The 22686-nt window shown below is 45.1% G+C and overlaps 1 protein-coding gene across 1 annotated transcript in view; it reads left to right on the top strand.

Moving 5' to 3' along the window:
• Nucleotides 1-22686, top strand: part of GBA1 (glucosylceramidase beta 1) — a 123087-nt gene continuing 100401 nt past the window's right edge. Inside the window, exons 1-2 of the mRNA XM_032953594.2 lie at nt 1-140; nt 1419-1519. Of these exons, the coding sequence (XP_032809485.1) occupies nt 1450-1519 (70 nt within the window). The 5' untranslated portion in view covers nt 1-140; nt 1419-1449. The remainder of the gene's footprint in view (nt 141-1418; nt 1520-22686) is intronic.

Genomic DNA, 22686 nt, shown 5'->3' with positions numbered 1-22686 from the left:
CACACGGGGGCAGTCGCCTCACCCCTTTTCTTTTGTACGACGCGATTCAGGAAGAAGCAGTGACTGCAACACCGCCAACACCGCCACCACCACCACCACCGCTTACCCGGCCGTGGCCTCATCTCCACTGCACCTTGAAGGTCTCTCGCCCTCCTCCTGCTGCTGCTGCTTTGCTCCACGGCCTCTCGCCCGTCCGCCTATCGTAGTCTTCTTCCTCTCTTCTTCTGCATTCGCTCCTCGTCGGTCTCCTTGGCCGGTGGGGAGTCATCCGTCAGCCGCTGGTGGCTGAGTCACCCCGCAACGCGATGACACACCTTCGCTTCTCTCTCTCGTTCTCTCTCTCTCTCCCGCACGTCCGCCCTGTACTTCCCTCCGACAAACCCCGGGGACCGGAGTTGAACCTTGAGCTCCCACCACTCACCCCGGCAACACGCTAACTAACACAGGCAGCATAGGGCTTCGCTTTGCTTGCTGGGGGCCGGTCGCAGCCCGTGAACACGGTTGCAAGTGGCCGTGCGCATCCGTCAACGGCGGACACGCAGACGATATTCGCGTGGCACGTAAGGAGGTGTCCACTGTTGCGACTTGAATGGCAACAGGCGATGCACGCCACTGGCTTTGAAGAAGGGTAATTGGCCGAAACGTCGCCCGTACGGTTTCTTCCCCCCCCCTTTTAAGGCCGCAGTGTTATTGACGGTCGTGTTGAGTTTTTGTTGCTACTTGCCAACGTAGAGACTTTGTCAAGCCACTGCTGGATGACGAGTGTCAATCACCCGTCGACGTGCTGGCCGTTTGGCCATACTTCACCAATAACTTAAAGGAGTGAACTTGTAATCACGCACTGAATATTGCATGCAGTACAAACGATTGTGTACAGACGTACACGGACGCCTCTCTACTTACGAACAATCTACTTACGAACTTACAGAGATACGAACAAACTTGTCCAGTTGCCCGTTCGGATCGAGAGTCGTAAGTTCAACCGCCGCGCGATAGATGGCGGTGGTAGTGGCATCTACATCTGCACAACGTGAAGAACCAGTGGCATCTACAGGATATTATTCAACAGTTAAAACCATTCCCCGTGTTTAGTGTACATGCCATACAACATGTTTGTAATCGACAGGAGTAGTTAAGTTGGACTTACGAACAAATCGACTTGCGAACGGACCTCTGGAACATAACTGCAATGTGTAATTCAATCTTGATTTGAAGTTTTCGTGACTGCAGGGATCCATACTCTTTGGTTCTTTCGGTAAAGTCACGTAGGTATAAAATAAATTAAATCACATTAATTAAAGTTATTTTATGATTTATTTTATTTTATACTTACGTGACTTTACCGAAAGAACGAAAGAGTAGTGTGTAATTCGTTCCCTGTATTGGAGTTCCTCATTTCACCGTTACCCCCTTTGCAGGTGTTATTGTGGAGACTGCAGATTTGGCGACATGACGGGGCAATCACTCGGTGTTATTGTCGGCCTACTTTTGGGAGGAGTGTGGGTTGGAAGATGCGAAGGTACCCGTCTGATTACACGTTGCATTTACGAATAGCAATAATTAAATAAAGGTTGATAAACGTGAACAAGGATTTCAATAAGCACACGCTCTTAAAAATATACCATGAAGTGCAACCGCAACAAAAAACATGAACAAGAAAACATCTTAAAGTAACAATGTGACTGTGCAAACAGAAAATCCAGGAAAAAACATCAAAATATTCCTGAAATAGCACCGTACACCAACGCTGTGTGCAAAAATCCCAGTGGGATGCAAGTCAAACAACAACAACAACCACAAGACAACTAAGATTAAGGCCATCAGTCTAACTCCGTACTACAATAAACAAAAACATGGCCAAACCAAAAAACTTTTTGAAATCAAAATAAAGCCATAAATGCAATGTAACAGTGATCATAGGGACTGTGACCGAATTTTTAACAATAAACTACATAAATAACATGTAACACCAAATCCTAGAGCCATAGCCGGCTGCATGAGTCACTCCTCAACAACAGGAGCATCAGTCGGAGTATCATTTTTCAATGCACCTTTAAGATCAGAACACTAAATCAAAATACCGATAATACTTTGCAGCGGTCATCCGGAGCGAAACATTTTATTTTAGGCCACTGAATAGCAGTGGCAGCTAGGGGTGTGCAACTCCTCTAGAGCGGTTTTGAGTGAAGATCTCATAGGTAGTGATTCAAGTTGCAGTTTATTGGCAATAGCATTCCAGACCCTGAGGGCATCAATAGCAAAGGCCCTTCCTCCGGTTTTTGTACGGCAATAGGGAATGTGAAGCTGGTAAATGAGCGAAGACCTGAGGTCAAATTTGTTCTTTGAAATAGAGAGGAGATCCAGCAGGTAGTCTGCGGATTTTTTTGTAAGTACATCGTGAACAAATAAGATCTGGTGCACAAGCCGTCGAACATTAAGAGATGTTAAGTTTGACCCAATGTAGAGATTACAGTGGTGAGTCCTATATGGGCAGTTCAATGCAAATCTTAAGGCCAAGTGATAGATGGAATCAAGCTTCTTCAGTACAGTACTTGGGGCTGATTTATACACGATATCACAGTAATCAAGTAGAGTCAGTATGGTAGCTTTTATAAATTCCAAACGGAACATTGGGGGGAAGCAGTGCTTGTGTCGATACTGAAAACCAATTTTTATTTTTGTCTTTTTACCAATATAATCAATGTGATCTTCAAAATTCAGTTTTGAATCCAGGATGACCCCAAGATACTTATAGATCTTTACTTGCTCTATTTGATAATTATTTGAGGAATGTAATTGGGGAAAAATAACTTCCTACTTTAGTGAGAACCATAGCACCTTGGTTTTGGAGGTATTCAGGACTAGTTTAAGAGCAACTAGCTGATGTTGTAGTTTGTTGAAGTCACCCTGGAGCTTAGCAATCACGTCATCCGGAGAGCGGCCAGCAGTAATCAGTATCGTGTCATCTGCAAAAAGATTTACCCTGGAATGATCCAGGTCAGTGCCCAAGTCATTGACACAAAGAGAGAACAAGAGGGGGCCGAGGATGGAACCCTGTGGAACCCCTTTTGTTATCTTAACACTGTTTGACCTCCAACCATCTGTAAATACAGTTTGGGTGCGAGAAAATAGGTAATTTTTTTACCATTTTACTGTGTTTTCGGAAAAACTGAGGCAACTTAGTTTAATAAGTAGGGTGTTGTGGTCTACGGTATCAAAAGCTTTGGACAGGTCAAGAAAAAGACAGGCACAGTACTGCTTATTATCAAGGCTACTGTAAATTTGATTCAGAGAGTCTAATGCAGCAGATGTGGTGCTGTATTTTTTTCGGAACCCAGATTGTTTTAGATGTAGTAGATTGTTGGTGGACAGGAAACTGCTAATTTGGTAGTTCACTAATTTTTCAAAAAATTTCATCAATGGGGACAAAATTGAGATAGGTTGGTAGTTATTGGGATCATCTTTAGGGCCCCTTTGTGAAGTGGACGGACATAGGAATGTTTCCATTCTAGAGGAACTGATGATTCTTTGATGGACAGGTTGAAAATATGGGCTATAGGTTTGTATATTAGATGACCAACAGTAGAGCAAAGACGGGAAAACTATCTGCTCCGGTAGAGGAGGGCCCTTTGAGGTAGGACAGTTGTTTCAGAACATTACTTTCGTGGATTGGCTGGAAACTAAATTCGTTTAATGTTTGGACAGGGGTGTAGGAATTTGCATGAGCAGGGGTGACTCCCAATACATTATCAAAAAGATTACCAGCTTCAGAAAAATGAAGGTTAAAATTGTCAACTATTTTTTTGGGATCTGAAAAATATTCCCCATTTCGTTTAAGCTCAACGGGCAGATTGTCTGTTTTGGATGTCTTTTCGATACATTTAATTGTTTTCCAAAAAATCCTGGCATTTCCATGTGATTCCAGGAGAGTGGAGGAAAATGAGGCATTTTTTGCATACCGTATTTTTTTGATGCATTTATTCCTTAAAATCCTGTATTCTAACAAGTCATTTACCAAATTACTTTTCTGAGCACATGCCCAAGCCTTGTCCCTAGTTTTCATGAGCTTTGTAATCAAAGGATCATACCACGGTGGGCGGTTGCCTTTAGTTTTAAATCTGACCAATGGATCATGTTTGTTAAGAATTTGGAGAAATGTGTACCTGAAAGTCTCCCAAGCCGTAGTCAGGTTGGGGATATCACAGACCTTGTCAATATCCGCGTGAAGCACACCAATAGTAAATGCCTGAGTGCTGAAGTGCCTCAAAGAGTGCTTCTCAACAATTTTAGGGGGGACTTTGGGTCTGGCTGATGATCTCACCCCAACAATGAAGGAGTGATCACTAAGGTTATTACCCAGAACACCAGTCAGTACGAAATTGTGAGGGGCATTTGTCAATAGGACGTCAAGCAGAGTTGACTGTCCCGGATTTTTTAGGTTGGGTCTTGTGGGCACATTTATTAATTGAAACAGGTTAAATTCATCTGTAAAATTTGTGGCCACGGCCGGCGGGTTTAGCCAATTCCAATTTAGATCACCCACTAAAACTATTTCACCTTTAGGGAGGCCCCCAAAAAGCTCTCTCAGTGCAGATGCAGCTTTAACATCCTTCCCACTAGGCGGTCTATAGTAGCACACTACCAATATATGTTGATTATTTGGGAGAGTTATTCTGAGAGCCAAACCTTCAAAGCAACATTTTTTAAACAAGGAGTGAGCTGGTGAACATGCAATAGTATTACGAACAATGATGGCAATTCCACCTCCTTTAGATCCTCGGTCAAGCCGAAAAAGGCTATAGTTGTCAATCGTAACAGATGTGTTACAACCCTCTTAACACTCGATCACTGCCACTATCGTTTCTTCAAAACACACAGTAAATAAACTCCTTTTAAAAGTTTTTTTTAAACAACGGTTTTATTAACAACTTCGTTTAACTCGCAGTCTTTGAGAAGTTTGTCAGTGGCGCCTTAGACACGCGGTGCCTGCTTTTTGTGCGAGCTGATTCCACATTTTAGGGCGCCGCGGCGTTTTTAACCTACACAAATATCTAGCTTCTTACCTATTAAAGGCATTTTTTGTCTGTGTGTCTGTCCGTCTGTCCGTCTGTCCGTCTGCGTACGTGCGCTCGCGAACCGTGGGGTTAACGTTTAAAAAAACAATAGCCGGGGAACCACGCCGTAAGCCCCGTGGTGAGCCAGCGCTATTCCGTTTTGCCCATCCGTTACCTTTACATTTGTTAAAATAGTTATTTCGGTAAAGTCACGTAGAAGGGAAACAATAAAATAAAAAATATAAAACAATAAACAGCGTTTTTAGTGATTTCTCTATATTTATTTATATAATTTTTCCGCCAGGCGCGGGACAAAGCACGCATTTGCGCATGCGCGAAACACTAACAAGAGTTGCCCCGAGCAACGCACACACGATTGCTAAAAAAATGTCATTCGCGTTAACAATGCTTAAAAAATATACACAAAAAACGCTGAGGTTCACAGTCTTATGTCCTCTTCTCCCCTCCCCCCAGCCCAATGCGTGCAGTTACTGATATAAAGTCCGTAGATATTAATATTACAGCGCTTACATAGCATTATTGCAGCGCGGGTGGGGAGAGCGGCCCAGCCCCCAGTCTGGCCATGTGTTACCTCCTCTGGCTGGGCAATCTAGGCGAGGCCGCGGACTCTGCACGGGACTCGGCCTCTCCACGGCAACGTAAAGTACAATTTTATTGAATCTTTCGCTAAGAACTCAGGTTCAAAACAATTTACGGGTTGAAATTGTGAATTCGCTTATAAAAAATGTTTCCACATGGTCAGCATGCCACCATCAGAGACAACCACGTTGTTTCAGTGAGGTTACAATAAAAAAGCCTTGGGAAATCGTTTGACAGTCTATAATACGTTGACTTTAGGCATAATTTGATCTTGATGTGGATCCTGAAGTTCAGTCAAATAACTTTGGAGGAAATATTTCACGCGGTGTATTTCCCCTGTGGGTGTGTGTGTGTCAATGAATCTGTCAGTTTTTTTTCTCTTGCTCACTGTAGCCTCTTTCTGATACAATGAGGTGCACTGTATTGTGAGATTTTCGCACGGATTCTTTGTCTCGATTGAAAGACGAAACAAGTATTAAATCAAGAAACGAAACTCTGAGCAATTACCAAAAAGAGGAATCTCTGAGTCCATTGTCGATCACAACCACGGGCCCACTCCAAGGATAAGGCCGGCGTCCTCTGGTCTCGGTGGATGCATCTCTAGTCTCAATGCTGACCTTGGATGTGTCTGTCTTCTTGGTGAAGTCCCCAGTGGTGTGGACAGAGCAATCTCTGAGTCCATTGTCGATCACAACCACGGGCCCACTCCAAGGATAATGCCGGCGTCCTCTGGTCTGGGTGGATGCATCTCTAGTCTCAATGCTGACCTTGGATGTGTCCGCCGTCTTCTTGGTGAATTCCCCGGTGGTCTGGACAGAGGAATCTCTGAGTCCATTGTCGATCACAACCACGGGCCCACTCCAAGGATAAGGCCGGCGTCCTCTCGTCTCGGTGGATGCATCTCTAGTCTCAATGCTGACCTTGGATGTGTCTGTCTTCTTGATGAAGTCCCCGGTGGTCTGGACAGAGGAATCTCTGAGTCCATTGTCGATCAGAACCACGGGCCCACTCCAAGGATAAGGTTGGTGTCCTTTGGTCTCGGTGGATGCATCTCTAGTCTCAATGCTGACCTTAGATGTGTCTGTCTTTTTGGTGAAGTCGACAGTGGTCTGGACAGAGGAATCTCTGAGTCCATTGTCGATCACAAACACGGGCCCACTCCAAAGATAAGGCCGGCGTCCTCTGGTCTCGGTGGATGCATCTCTAGTCTCAATGCTGACCTTGGATGTGTCTGTCTTCTTGGTGAAGTCCCCAGTGGTCTGGACAGAGGAATCTCTGAGTCCATTGTCGATCACAACCACGGGCCCACTCCAAGGATAAGGCCGGCGTCCTCTGGTCTCGGTGGATGCATCTCTGGTCTCAATGCTGACCTTGGATGTGTCTGTCTTCTTGGTGAATTCCCCGGTGGTCTGGACAGAGGAATCTCTGAGTCCATTGTCGATCACAACCACGGGCCCACTCCAAGGATAAGGCCGGCGTCCTCTGGTCTCGGTCGATGCATCTCTGGTCTCAATGCTGACCTTGGATGTGTCTGTCTTCTTGGTGAAGTCCCCGGTGGTCTGGACAGAGGAATCTCTGAGTCCATTGTCGATCAGAACCACGGGCCCACTCCAAAGATAAGGCCGGCGTCCTTTGGTCTCGGTGGATGCATCTCTAGTCTCAATGCTGACCTTGGATGTGTCCGCCGTCTTCTTGGTGAAGTCCCCGGTGGTCTGGACAGAGGAATCTCTGAGTCCATTGTCGATCACAACCACGGGCCCACTCCAAGGATAAAGCCGGCGTCCTCTGGTCTCGGTGGATGCATCTCTGGTCTTAATGCTGACCTTGGATGTGTCTGTCTTCTTGATGAAGTCCCCGGTGGTCTGGACAGAGGAATCTCTGAGTCCATTGTCGATCAGAACCACGGGCCCACTCCAAGGATAAGGTTGGTGTCCTTTGGTCTCGGTGGATGCATCTCTAGTCTCAATGCTGACCTTAGATGTGTCTGTCTTTTTGGTGAAGTCGACAGTGGTCTGGACAGAGGAATCTCTGAGTCCATTGTCGATCACAACCACGGGCCCACTCCAAGGATAAGGCCGGCGTCCTCTGGTCTCGGTCGATGCATCTCTGGTCTCAATGCTGACCTTGGATGTGTCTGTCTTCTTGGTGAAGTCCCCGGTGGTCTGGACAGAGGAATCTCTGAGTCCATTGTCGATCAGAACCACGGGCCCACTCCAAAGATAAGGCCGGCGTCCTTTGGTCTCGTTGGATGCATCTCTAGTCTCAATGCTGACCTTGGATGTGTCTGTCTTCTTGGTGAAGTCCCCAGTGGTCTGGACAGAGGAATCTCTGAGTCCATTGTCGATCACAACCACGGGCCCACTCCAAGGATGAGGCCGGCGTCCTCTGGTCTCGGTGGATGCATCTGTAGTCTTCATGCAGGCCCTTATGATATAGGTCTCATGTCTGATCTTTCGGAATCTGGGTCGTCTTACTATTTTCACTTTCTTGATAATTGCTGCATATTTTGTTTTCATCACTGCCCTCTGTTGATGTTTTATGATCCACATGTGGCAGATGATGAGAATAACATGAATAGCAGACATGTCTATGGATATTTTATGGACAATGGTCCACAATAAATGTGCAGTTTTCATAATCCCGTTATATGCCATTGCATGCCCAACACCATTCCATATCTTTTTTAACAACTCAAACACTGCAGTTGCATCTTTGATGGAGGCCTCGCTCATAGCAATTATCGCAGAACTGGCCATATGGCCAAAGGTTTGCAGCCCATCCAGGTACTGACTGTTGAAAAGTATGAGAAATATGTAAAAAATCAAACCAAACGTTGCCATTTTTTCAAATTATTTACACAAGCTCCAATATTAAATCGGTCTGGTGCAAGATGCTTTGTTTCCTGTGACGAGTCGACACTGCTGACAGTTTGAGAGTGCTTCAGCTTATATAGCCTGATGGCCGATGTGACATCATTGTGACGTCACAATGATGGCACAGTAACATCTGTGACATAACTGTTATGTCATTGTCACGTCACGTGATGTGAAGTCACATTGCTGGTGCGCTCTAACATTATTTCAATGCAATTACAATTGACTGTATACCATTAAAACTGATAATTTGATGTTATAATATAGTACAATAACAGGTGTACATTTTATGTTGATTATTATCACGTAAAATGTTGAGTATTACTTGTTGGAATTTCGGCAAACTTGTCTGTAACTGTTTAAATTGACTTACTCTTGTTAAAACTGTCATGATCCTTTTTATAATATCTCAAAATAATTTACAGGTTAAAATTGTGAATTCGCTTATAAAAAAATGTTTCAACATGATCAGCATCCCACCATCAGAGACAACCACGTTGTTTCAGTGAGGTTACAATAAAAAAAAGCCTTGGGAAATCGCTTGACAATCTATAATACGTTGACTTTAGGCATAATTTAAACTTGATGTGGATCCATCTTCTTTGGTTCTTTCGGTAAAGTCACGTAGAATGAGAATAAAATAATAAATTGATAAAATAAAATAACACAACAATATTGTCACGACATTTCGGCCACAACACAAGCGGCCTTCATCAGGTGAAGGGGACGAGACTGTCTGGAGGACAGCGCTGGAGTGAGAAAGCCACGCTGAGATCACGACCTTTAAGCTGTGTGAGAAGAAACAAAGCGCCTTGACAAAGGAATTAGCATATAATTTAGCATTGAAATGGCTGAGTGATTAGCTTGTGACTGGTCACAGAAAAGGCTATGTTAAAGTTAAAGCATACACATCCTCAAAGGCACCCCTTGACAAAGGAATTAGCATAGAATTTAGTATTGAAATAGCTAAGTTAAAGTATACACATCCGCAGAGGCACTCCTTGACAAAGGAATTAGCATAGAATTTAGCATTAAAATAGCTGAGTGATTAGCTTGTAACTGGTCACAGAAATAGCTATGTTAAAGTCAGAGCATATACATTCACCGAGGCACCTAGTACAAATCAAACAGGAGAATTTAGCATTGAAATAACTAGGCGAATTTAGCATTGAAATAACTGAGTGATTAGCTTGTGACTGGTCACAGAAATGGCTATGTTGAAGTTAAGGCCTACACATCTGAGCTATTCACAGTAACTGGGTATACAATACAATATATAATGAATACTATATAGTGAACCAATAAAAATACTAAAATATAAATTACCTCAATGTTATCAATAAACTCAATATTCTCCAATCAGCTAAGATACCAACAATAAGTCGTTATATATCACAATGCTATATGGCGAAAAATGGGTGGATTCTTACCCTCAACTTTAGCAACACGGATAGCTACGGGTCCCGTTCAGACGGATGAGTTCATCCATGTTCGGAACAGAGGAGGGGGAGAGAGACAGCTGTGAGGCGCTGTTATACTCCATGTTGTAAACCATACCATTAACCGTGGTGTGAGAGGTATTAAGAGTCAATGCCAGCGAAAGAGCTGCGGTCTGAAGGTCATCGTAAAATACAATTAATTAAGAATGGAAATGGATTAAAACATCTTTCCAATGGTTACTAAGCCAGAATCCATCTTCTCGGTTGAAATGATCTCTGTGCTTGTATATGTGAATGGCCTCATGAATTATTTTATTCTCATTCTACGTGACTTTACCGAAAGAACCAAAGAAGACGAATCCTTGCAGTCACGAAAGCTTTAAATTGATGTGGATCCTGAAGTTCAGTCAAATAACTTTGGAGGAAATATTTCACGCGGTGTATTTCCCCTGTGGGTGTGTGTGTGTCAATGAATCTGTCAGTTTGTATGCATGATTCACGTACATGCAGCACAATAATTAACTGCTGACCACGTTGTGTTGGTTGATTTGGACGTTGCTGAGGAAAGATGGATTCCATGGAGACAATGTTTTTTTTTTCTTGCTCACTGTGGCCTCTTTCTGATACAATGGGGTGCACTGCATTGTGAGATTTTCGCACGGATTCTTTGTCTCGATTGAAAGACGAAACAAGTATTAAATCAAGAAACGAAACTCTGAGCAATTACCAAAAAGACAAGAACAATTCGGGAAATATGTTTTTATGTTTGAATTTCGGTACAATGGTAATTGAAAACAACATAACATGTTAGGAGAAATCCTGGCGGGTGGCATACATAGTATTTAAAGTGTAAACCTCCGTGTATGCGAGTTTGCATATGCATGCCTGTGTGTATGTGTGAGACTTACATATCAGTCAGTCAACCCATGGCACCTGGGTCTGTCCCGTGACCTTCTGCCACAACCACTGGCCCACTCCAAGGATAAGGCCGGCGTCCTCTGGTCTCGGTGGATGCATCTCTGGTCTCAATGCTGACCTTGGATGTGTCTGTCTTCTTGGTGAATTCCCCGGTGGTCTGGACAGAGGAATCTCTGAGTCCATTGTCGATCACAACCACGGGCCCACTCCAAGGACAAGGCCGGCGTCCTCTGGTCTTGGTGGATGCATCTCTAGTCTCAATGCTGACCTTGGATGTGTCTGTCTTCTTGGTGAAGTCCCCAGTGGTCTGGACAGAGGAATCTCTGAGTCCATTGTCGATCACAACCACGGGCCCACTCCAAGGATAAGGCTGGCGTCCTCTGGTCTCGGTGGATGCATCTCTGGTCTCAATGCTGACCTTGGATGTGTCTGTCTTCTTGGTGAATTCCCCGGTGGTCTGGACAGAGGAATCTCTGAGTCCATTGTCGATCACAACCACGGGCCCACTCCAAGGATAAGGCCGGCGTCCTCTGGTAACGGTGGATGCATCTCTAGTCTCAATGCTGACCTTGGATGTGTCTATCTTCTTGGTGAAGTCCCCAGTGGTCTGGACAGAGGAATCTCTGAGTCCATTGTCGATCACAACCACGGGCCCACTCCAAGGATAAGGCCGACGTCCTCTGGTCTCGGTGGATGCATCTCTAGTCTCAATGCTGACCTTGGATGTGTCCGTCTTCTTGGTGAAGTCCCCGCTGGTCTGGACAGAGGAATCTCTGAGTCCATTGTCGATCACAACCACGGGCCCACTCCAAGGATAAGGCCGGCGTCCTCTGGTCTCGGTGGATGCATCTTTGGTCTCAATGCTGACCTTGGATGTGTCTGTCTTCTTGGTGAAGTCCCCAGTGGTTTGGACAGAGGAATCTCTGAGTCCATTGTCGATCACAACCACGGGCCCACTCCAAGGATGAGGTCGGCGTCCTCTGGTCTCGGTGGATGCATCTGTGGTCTCCATGCAGGCCCTTATGATATAGGTCTCATGTCTGATCTTTCGGAATCTGGGTCGTCTTACTATTTTCACTTTCTTGATAATTGCTGCATATTTTGTTTTCATCACTGCCCTCTGTTGGTGTTTTATGATCCACATGTGGCAGATTATGAGAATAACATGAATAGCAGACATGTCTATGGATATTTTATGGACAATGGTCCACAATAAATGTGCAGTTTTCATAATCCCGTTATATGCCATTGCATGCCCAACACCATTCCATATCTTTTTTAACAACTCAAACACTGCAGTTGCATCTTTGATGGAGGCCTCGCTCATAGCAATTATCGCAGAACTGGCCATATGGCCAAAGGTTTGCAGCCAATCCAGGTACTGACTGTTGAAAAGTATGAGAAATATGTAAAAAATCAAACCAAACGTTGCCATTTTTTCAAATTCTTTACACAAGCTCCAATATTAAATCGGTCTGGTGCAAGATGCTTTGTTTCCTGTGACGAGTCGACACTGCTGACAGTTTGAGAGTGCTTCAGCTTATATAGCCTGAGGGCCGGTGTGACGTCATTGTGACGTCACAATGATGGCACAGTAACGTCTGTGACATAACTGTTATGTCATTTTGATTTAAAGCTTTCGTGACTGCAGTAATTCATATTCTTAGTTTTTTCGGTAAAGTCACGTTGAAGAGAAACAACAAAATAACAAAATATATATAAAACAATAAAAAATTCTCACGACGTTTCGACCATAACTCAAACCTGATGATGACCGTTTGAGTTATGGTCGAAACGTCGTGAGAATTCTTTATTGTTTTATATATATTTTGTTATTTTGTTGTTTCCCTTCAACGTGACTTTACCGAAAAAACTAAGAATATGTTATGTCATTGTCACGTCACGTGATGTGATGTCACATTGCTGGTGCGCTCTAACATTATTTCAATGCAATTACAATTGACCGTATACCATTAAAACTGATAATTTGATGTTATAATATAGTACAATAACAGGTGTACATTTTATGTTGATTATTATCACGTAAAATTTGAGTATTACTTGTGGGAATTTCGGCAAACTTGTCCGTAACTGTTTAAATTGACTTACTCTTGTTAAAACTGTCATGATCCTTTTTATAATATCTCAAAAAAATTTACAGGTTGAAATTGTGAATTCGCTTATAAAAAAATGTTTCCACATGATCAGCATGCCACCATCAGAGACAACCACGTTGTTTCAGTGAGGTTACAATAAAAAAAGCCTTGGGAAATCGCTTGACAATCTATAATACGTTGACTTTAGGCATAATTTAAACTTGATGTGGATCCATCTTCTTTGGTTCTTTCGGTAAAGTCACGTAGAATGAGAATAAAATAATAAATTGATAAAATAAAATAACACAATAATATTCTCACGACATTTCGGCCACAACACAAGCGGCCTTCATCAGGTGAAGGGGACGAGACTGTCTGGAGGACAGCGCTGGAGTGAGAAAGCCACGCTGAGATCACGACCTTTAAGCTGAGTGAGAAGAAACAAAGCGCCTTGACAAAGGAATTAGCATATAATTTAGCATTGAAATGGCTGAGTGATTAGCTTGTGACTGGTCACAGAAAAAGCTATGTTAAAGTTAAAGCATACACATCCGCAAAGGCACCCCTTGACAAAGGAATTAGCATAGAATTTAGCATTGAAATAGCTAAGTTAAAGTATACACATCCGCAGAGGCACTCCTTGACAAAGGAATTAGCATAGAATTTAGCATTGAAATAGCTGAGTGATTAGCTTGTAACTGGTCACAGAAATAGCTATGTTAAAGTCAGAGCATATACATTCACCGAGGCACCTAGTACAATCAAACAGGAGAATTTAGCATTTGAAATAACTAGGCGAATTTAGCATTGTTGAAGTTAAGGCCTACACATCTGAGCTATTCACAGTAACTGGGTATACAATACAATATATAATGAATACTATATAGTGAATCAATAAAAAATACTAAAATATAAATTACCTCAATGTTATCAATAAACTCTATATTCTCCAATCAGCTAAGCTACCAACAATAAGTCGTTATATATCACAATGCTATATGGCGAAAAATTGGTGGATTCTTACCCTCAACTTTAGCAACACGGATAGCTACGGGTCCCGTTCAGACGGACGAGTTCATCCATGGTCGGAACAGAGGAGGGGGAGAGAGACAGCTGCGAGGCGCTGTTATACTCCATGTTGTAAACCATACCATTAACCGTGGTGTGAGAGGTATTAAGAGTCAATGCCAGCGAAAGAGCTGCGGTCTGAAGGTCATCGTAAAATACAATTAATTAAGAATGGAAATGGTTTAAAACATCTTTCCAATGGTTGCTAAGCCAGAATCCATCTTCTCGGTTGAAATGGTCTCTGTGCTTGTATATGTGAATGGCCTCATGCATTATTTTATTCTCATTCTACGTGACTTTACCGAAAGAACCAAAGAAGACGAATCCTTGCAGTCACGAAATATTTAAATTGATGTGGATCCTGAAGTTCAGTCAAATAACTTTGGAGGAAATATTTCACGCGGTGTATTGCCCCTGTGGGTGTGTGTGTGTCAATGAATCTGTCAGTTTGTATGCATGATTCACGTACATGCAGCACAATAATTAACTGCTGACCACGTTGTGTTGGTTGATTTGGACGTTGCTGAGGAAAGATGGATTCCATGGAGACAATGTTTTTTTTTCTTGCTCACTGTAGCCTCTTTCTGATACAATGGGGTGCACTGCATTGTGAGATTTTCGCACGGATTCTTTGTCTCGATTGAAAGACGAAACAAGTATTAAATCAAGAAACGAAACTCTGAGCAATTACCAAAAAGACAGGAAGAATTCGGGAAATATGTTTTTATGTTTGAATTTCGGTACAATGTTAATTGAAAACAACATAACATGTAAGGAGAAATCCTGACGGGTGGCATACATAGTATTTAAAGTGTAAACCTCCGTGTATGCGAGTTTGCATATGCATACCTGTGTGCATGTGTGAGACTTACATATCAGTCAGTCAACCCATGGCACCTGGGTCTGTCCCGTGACCTTCTGCCACAACCACTGGCCCACTCCAAGGATAAGGCCGGCGTCCTCTGGTCTCGGTGGATGCATCTCTGGTCTCAATGCTGACCTTGGATGTGTCTGTCTTCTTGGTGAATTCCCCGGTGGTCTGGACAGAGGAATCTCTGAGTCCATTGTCGATCACAACCACGGGCCCACTCCAAGGATAAGGCCGGCGTCCTCTGGTCTTGGTGGATGCATCTCTAGTCTCAATGCTGACCTTGGATGTGTCTGTCTTCTTGGTGAAGTCCCCAGTGGTCTGGACAGAGGAATCTCTGAGTCCATTGTCGATCACAACCACGGGCCCACTCCAAGGATAAGGCCGGTGTCCTCTGGTCTCAGTGGATGCATCTCTGGTCTCAATGCTGAACTTGGATGTGTCTGTCTTCTTGGTGAAGTCCCCGGTGGTCTGGACAGAGGAATCTCTGAGTCCATTGTCGATCACAACCACGGGCCCACTCCAAGGATAAGGCCGGCGTCCTCTGGTAACGGTGGATGCATCTCTAGTCTCAATGCTGACCTTGGATGTGTCTATCTTCTTGGTGAAGTCCCCAGTGGTCTGGACAGAGGAATCTCTGAGTCCATTGTCGATCACAACCACGGGCCCACTCCAAGGATAAGGCCGACGTCCTCTGGTCTCGGTGGATGCATCTCTAGTCTCAATGCTGACCTTGGATGTGTCCGTCTTCTTGGTGAAGTCCCCGCTGGTCTGGACAGAGGAATCTCTGAGTCCATTGTCGATCACAACCACAGGCCCACTCCAAGGATAAGGCCGCCGTCCTCTGGTCTCGGTGGATGCATCTCTGGTCTCAATGCTGACCTTGGATGTGTCTGTCTTCTTGGTGAAGTCCCCAGTGGTCTGGACAGAGGAATCTCTGAGTCCATTGTCGATCAGAACCACGGGCCCACTCCAAGGATAAGGCCGGCATCCTTTGGTCTCGGTGGATGCATCTCTAGTCTCAATGCTGACCTTGGATGTGTCTGTCTTCTTGGTGAAGTCCCCAGTGGTCTGGACAGAGGAATCTCTGAGTCCATTGTCGATCACAAACACGGGCCCACTCCAAAAATAAGGCCGGCGTCCTCTGGTCTCGGTGGATGCATCTCTAGTCTCAATGCTGACCTTGGATGTGTCTGTCTTCTTGGTGAAGTCCCCAGTGGTTTGGACAGAGGAATCTCTGAGTCCATTGTCGATCACAACCACGGGCCCACTCCAAGGATGAGGCCGGCGTCCTCTGGTCTCGGTGGATGCATCTGTGGTCTCCATGCAGGCCCTTATGATATAGGTCTCATGTCTTTTCTTTCGGAATCTGGGTCGTCTTACTATTTTCACTTTCTTGATAATTGCTGCATATTTTGTTTTCATCACTGCCCTCTGTTGATGTTTTATGATCCACATGTGGCAGATGATGAGAATAACATGAATAGCAGACATGTCTATGCATATTTTATGGACAATGGTCCACAATAAATGTGCAGTTTTCATAATCCCGTTATATGCCATTGCATGCCCAACACCATTCTATATCTTTTTTAACAACTCAAACACTGCAGTTGCATCTTTGGTGGAGGCCTCGCTCATAGCAATTATCGCAGAACTGGCCATATGGCCAAAGGTTTGCAGCCAATCCAGGTACTGACTGTTGAAAAGTATGAGAAATATGTAAAAAATCAAACCAAACGTTGCCATTTTTTCAAATTCTTTACACAAGCTCCAATGTTAAATCGGTCTGGTGCAAGATGCTTTGTTTCCTGTGACGAGTCGACACTGCTGACAGTTTGAGAGTGCTTCAGCTTATATAGCCTGAGGGCCGGTGTGACGTCATTGTGACGTCACAATGATGGCACAGTAACGTCTGTGACATAACTGTTATGTCATTGTCACGTCACGTGATGTGATGTCACATTGCTGGTGCGCTCTAACAATATTTCAATACAATTACAATTGACCGTATACCATTAAAACTGATAATTTGATGTTATAATATAGTACAATAACAGGTGTACAATTTATGTTGATTATTATCACGTAAAATGTTGAGTATTACTTGTGGGAATTTCGGCAAACTTGTCCGTAACTGTTTAAATTGACTTACTCTTGTTAAAACTGTCATGATCCTTTTTATAATATCTCAAAAAAATTTACAGGTTGAAATTGTGAATTCGCTTATAAAAAAATGTTTCCACATGATCAGCATGCCACCATCAGAGACAACCACGTTGTTTCAGTGAGGTTACAATAAAAAAAGCCTTGGGAAATCGCTTGACAATCTATAATACGTTGACTTTAGGCATAATTTAAACTTGATGTGGATCCATCTTCTTTGGTTCTTTCGGTAAAGTCACGTAGAATGAGAATAAAATAATAAATTGATAAAATAAAATAACACAATAATATTCTCACGACATTTCTGCCACAACACAAGCGGCCTTCATCAGGTGAAGGGGACGAGACTGTCTGGAGGACAGCGCTGGAGTGAGAAAGCCACGCTGAGATCACGACCTTTAAGCTGTGTGAGAAGAAACAAAGCGCCTTGACAAAGGAATTAGCATATAATTTAGCATTGAAATGGCTGAGTGATTAGCTTGTGACTGCTCACAGAAAAAGCTATATTAAAGTTAAAGCATACACATCCGCAAAGGCACCCCTTGACAAAGGAATTAGCATAGAATTTAGCATTGAAATAGCTAAGTTAAAGTATACACATCCGCAGAGGCACTCCTTGACAAAGGAATTAGCATAGAATTTAGCATTGAAATAGCTGAGTGATTAGCTTGTAACTGGTCACAGAAATAGCTATGTTAAAGTCAGAGCATATACATTCACCGAGGTGCCTAGTACAAATCAAACAGGAGAATTTAGCATTGAAATAACTAGGCGAATTTAGCATTGTTGAATTTAAGGCCTACACATCTGAGCTGTTCACAGTAACTGGGTATACAATACAATATATAATGAATACTATATAGTGAACCAATAAAAAATACTATAATATAAATTACCTCAATGTTATCAATAAACTCTATATTCTCCAATCAGCTAAGCTACCAACAATAAGTCGTTATATATCACAATTCTATATGGCGAAAAATGGGTGGATTCTTACCCTCAACTTTAGCAACACGGATAGCTACGGGTCCCGTTCAGACGGACGAGTTCATCCATGGTCGGAACAGAGGAGGGGGAGAGAGACAGCTGCGAGGCGCTGTTATACTCCATGTTGTAAACCATACCATTAACCGTGGTGTGAGAGGTATTAAGAGTCAATGCCAGCGAAAGAGCTGCGGTCTGAAGGTCATCGTAAAATACAATTCATTAAGAATGGAAATGGTTTAAAACATCTTTCCAATGGTTACTAAGCCAGAATCCATCTTCTCGGTTGAAATGGTCTCTGTGCTTGTATATGTGAATGGCCTCATGAATTATTTTATTCTCATTCTACGTGACTTTACCGAAAGAACCAAAGAAGACGAATCCTTGCAGTCACGAAAGCTTTAAATTGATGTGGATCCTGAAGTTCAGTCAAATAACTTTGGAGGAAATATTTTACGCGGTGTATTTCCCCTGTGGGTGTGTGTGTGTCAATGAATCTGTCAGTTTGTATGCATGATTCACGTACATGCAGCACAATAATTAACTGCTGACCACGTTGTGTTGGTTGATTTGGACGTTGCTGAGGAAAGATGGATTCCATGGAGACAATGTTTTTTTTTCTTGCTCACTGTAGCCTCTTTCTGATACAATGGGGTGCACTGCATTGTGAGATTTTCGCACGGATTCTTTGTCTCGATTGAAAGACGAAACAAGTATTAAATCAAGAAACGAAACTCTGAGCAATTACCAAAAAGACAGGAAGAATTCGGGAAATATGTTTTTATGTTTGAATTTCGGTACAATGGTAATTGAAAACAACATAACATGTAAGGAGAAATCCTGGCGGGTGGCATACATAGTATTTAAAGTGTAAACCTCCGTGTATGCGAGTTTGCATATGCATGCCTGTGTGTATGTGTGAGACTTACATATCAGTCAGTCAACCCATGGCACATGGGTCTGTCCCGTGACCTTCTGCCACAACCACTGGCCCACTCCAAGGATAAGGCCGGCGTCCTCTGGTCTCGGTGGATGCATCTCTGGTCTCAATGCTGACCTTGGATGTGTCTGTCTTCTTGGTGAATTCCCCGGTGGTCTGGACAGAGGAATCTCTGAGTCCATTGTCGATCACAACCACGGGCCCACTCCAAGGATAAGGCCGGCGTCCTCTGGTCTCGGTGGATGCATCTCTAGTCTCAATGCTGACCTTGGATGTGTCTGTCTTCTTGGTGAAGTCCCCAGTGGTCTGGACAGAGGAATCTCTGAGTCCATTGTCGATCACAACCACGGGCCCACTCCAAGGATAAGGCCGGCGTCCTCTGGTCTCGGTGGATGCATCTCTAGTCTCAATACTGACCTTGGATGTGTCCGTCTTCTTGGTGAAGTCCCCGCTGGTCTGGACAGAAATATCTCTGAGTCCATTGTCGATCACAACCACGGGCCCACTTCAAGGATAAGGCCGGCGTCCTCTGGTCTCGGTGGATGCATCTCTGGTCTCAATGCTGACCTTGGATGTGTCTGTCTTTTTGGTGAATTCCCCGGTGGTCTGGACAGAGGAATCTCTGAGTCCATTGTCGATCACAACCACGGGCCCACTCCAAGGATAAGGCCGGCGTCCTCTGGTCTCGGTGGATGCATCTCTAGTCTCAATGCTGACCTTGGATGTGTCCGTCTTCTTGGTGAATTCCCCGGTGGTCTGGACAGAGGAATCTCTGAGTCCATTGTCGATCACAACCACGGGCCCGCTCCAAGGATAAGGCCGGCGTCCTCTGGTCTCGGTGGATGCATCTCTAGTCTCAATGCTGACCTTGGATGTGTCTGTCTTCTTGGTGAAGTCCCCAGTGGTCTGGACAGAGGAATATCTGAGTCCATTGTCGATCACAACCACGGGCCCACTCCAAGGATAAGGCCGGCGTCCTCTGGTCTCGGTGGATGCATCTCTAGTCTCAATACTGACCTTGGATGTGTCCGTCTTCTTGGTGAAGTCCCCGCTGGTCTGGACAGAAATATCTCTGAGTCCATTGTCGATCACAACCACGGGCCCACTTCAAGGATAAGGCTGGCGTCCTCTGGTCTCGGTGGATGCATCTCTGGTCTCAATGCTGACCTTGGATGTGTCTGTCTTTTTGGTGAATTCCCCGGTGGTCTGGACAGAGGAATCTCTGAGTCCATTGTCGATCACAACCACGGGCCCACTCCAAGGATAAGGCCGGCGTCCTCTGGTCTCGGTGGATGCATCTCTAGTCTCAATGCTGACCTTGGATGTGTCCGTCTTCTTGGTGAAGTCCCCGCTGGTCTGAACAGAGGAATCTCTGAGTCCATTGTCGATCACAACCACGGGCCCACTCCAAGGATAAGGCCGGCGTCCTCTGGTCTCGGTGGATGCATCTCTGGTCTCAATGCTGACCTTGGATGTGTCTGTCTTCTTGGTGAATTCCCCGGTGGTCTGGACAGGGGAATCTCTGAGTCCATTGTCGATCACAACCACGGGCCCACTCCAAGGATAAGGCCGGCGTCCTCTGGTCTCGGTGGATGCATCTCTAGTCTCAATGCTGACCTTGGATGTGTCTGTCTTCTTGATGAAGTCCCCAGTGGTCTGGACAGAGGAATATCTGAGTCCATTGTCGATCACAACCACGGGCCCACTCCAAGGATAAGGCCGGCGTCCTCTGGTCTCGGTGGATGCATCTCTAGTCTCAATACTGACCTTGGATGTGTCCGTCTTCTTGGTGAAGTCCCCGCTGGTCTGGACAGAAATATCTCTGAGTCCATTGTCGATCACAACCACGGGCCCACTCCAAGGATAAGGCCGGCGTCCTCTGGTCTCGGTGGATGCATCTCTAGTCTCAATGCTGACCTTGGATGTGTCTGTCTTCTTGGTGAAGTCCCCAGTGGTCTGGACAGAGGAATATCTGAGTCCATTGTCGATCACAACCACGGGCCCACTCCAAGGATAAGGCCGGCGTCCTCTGGTCTCGGTGGATGCATCTCTAGTCTCAATACTGACCTTGGATGTGTCCGTCTTCTTGGTGAAGTCCCCGCTGGTCTGGACAGAAATATCTCTGAGTCCATTGTCGATCACAACCACGGGCCCACTTCAAGGATAAGGCTGGCGTCCTCTGGTCTCGGTGGATGCATCTCTGGTCTCAATGCTGACCTTGGATGTGTCTGTCTTTTTGGTGAATTCCCCGGTGGTCTGGACAGAGGAATCTCTGAGTCCATTGTCGATCACAACCACGGGCCCACTCCAAGGATAAGGCCGGCGTCCTCTGGTCTCGGTGGATGCATCTCTAGTCTCAATGCTGACCTTGGATGTGTCCGTCTTCTTGGTGAAGTCCCCGCTGGTCTGAACAGAGGAATCTCTGAGTCCATTGTCGATCACAACCACGGGCCCACTCCAAGGATAAGGCCGGCGTCCTCTGGTCTCGGTGGATGCATCTCTGGTCTCAATGCTGACCTTGGATGTGTCTGTCTTCTTGGTGAATTCCCCGGTGGTCTGGACAGGGGAATCTCTGAGTCCATTGTCGATCACAACCACGGGCCCACTCCAAGGATAAGGCCGGCGTCCTCTGGTCTCGGTGGATGCATCTCTAGTCTCAATGCTGACCTTGGATGTGTCTGTCTTCTTGATGAAGTCCCCAGTGGTCTGGACAGAGGAATATCTGAGTCCATTGTCGATCACAACCACGGGCCCACTCCAAGGATAAGGCCGGCGTCCTCTGGTCTCGGTGGATGCATCTCTAGTCTCAATGCTGACCTTGGATGTGTCCGTCTTCTTGGTGAAGTCCCCGCTGGTCTGGACAGAAATATCTCTGAGTCCATTGTCGATCACAACCACGGGCCCACTTCAAGGATAAGGCTGGCGTCCTCTGGTCTCGGTGGATGCATCTCTGGTCTCAATGCTGACCTTGGATGTGTCTGTCTTTTTGGTGAATTCCCCGGTGGTCTGGACAGAGGAATCTCTGAGTCCATTGTCGATCACAACCACGGGCCCACTCCAAGGATAAGGCCGGCGTCCTCTGGTCTCGGTGGATGCATCTCTAGTCTCAATGCTGACCTTGGATGTGTCCGTCTTCTTGGTGAAGTCCCCGCTGGTCTGAACAGAGGAATCTCTGAGTCCATTGTCGATCACAACCACGGGCCCACTCCAAGGATAAGGCCGGCGTCCTCTGGTCTCGGTGGATGCATCTCTGGTCTCAATGCTGACCTTGGATGTGTCTGTCTTCTTGGTGAATTCCCCGGTGGTCTGGACAGGGGAATCTCTGAGTCCATTGTCGATCACAACCACGGGCCCACTCCAAGGATAAGGCCGGCGTCCTCTGGTCTCGGTGGATGCATCTCTAGTCTCAATGCTGACCTTGGATGTGTCTGTCTTCTTGATGAAGTCCCCAGTGGTCTGGACAGAGGAATATCTGAGTCCATTGTCGATCACAACCACGGGCCCACTCCAAGGATAAGGCCGGCGTCCTCTGGTCTCGGTGGATGCATCTCTAGTCTCAATGCTGACCTTGGATGTGTCCGCCGTCTTCTTGGTGAAGTCCCCGCTGGTCTGGACAGAGGAATCTCTGAGTCCATTGTCGATCACAACCACGGTCCCACTCCAAGGATAAGGCTGGC

This window comes from Petromyzon marinus, chromosome 13 (genome assembly GCF_048934315.1).
Source record: "Petromyzon marinus isolate PM22_M1 ecotype Great Lakes invasive population chromosome 13, UKy_Petmar_22M1.pri1.0, whole genome shotgun sequence".
In the NCBI taxonomy this organism is placed as follows: domain Eukaryota; kingdom Metazoa; phylum Chordata; class Hyperoartia; order Petromyzontiformes; family Petromyzontidae; genus Petromyzon; species Petromyzon marinus.
This window is presented reverse-complemented; position numbering and strand designations above follow the sequence as displayed.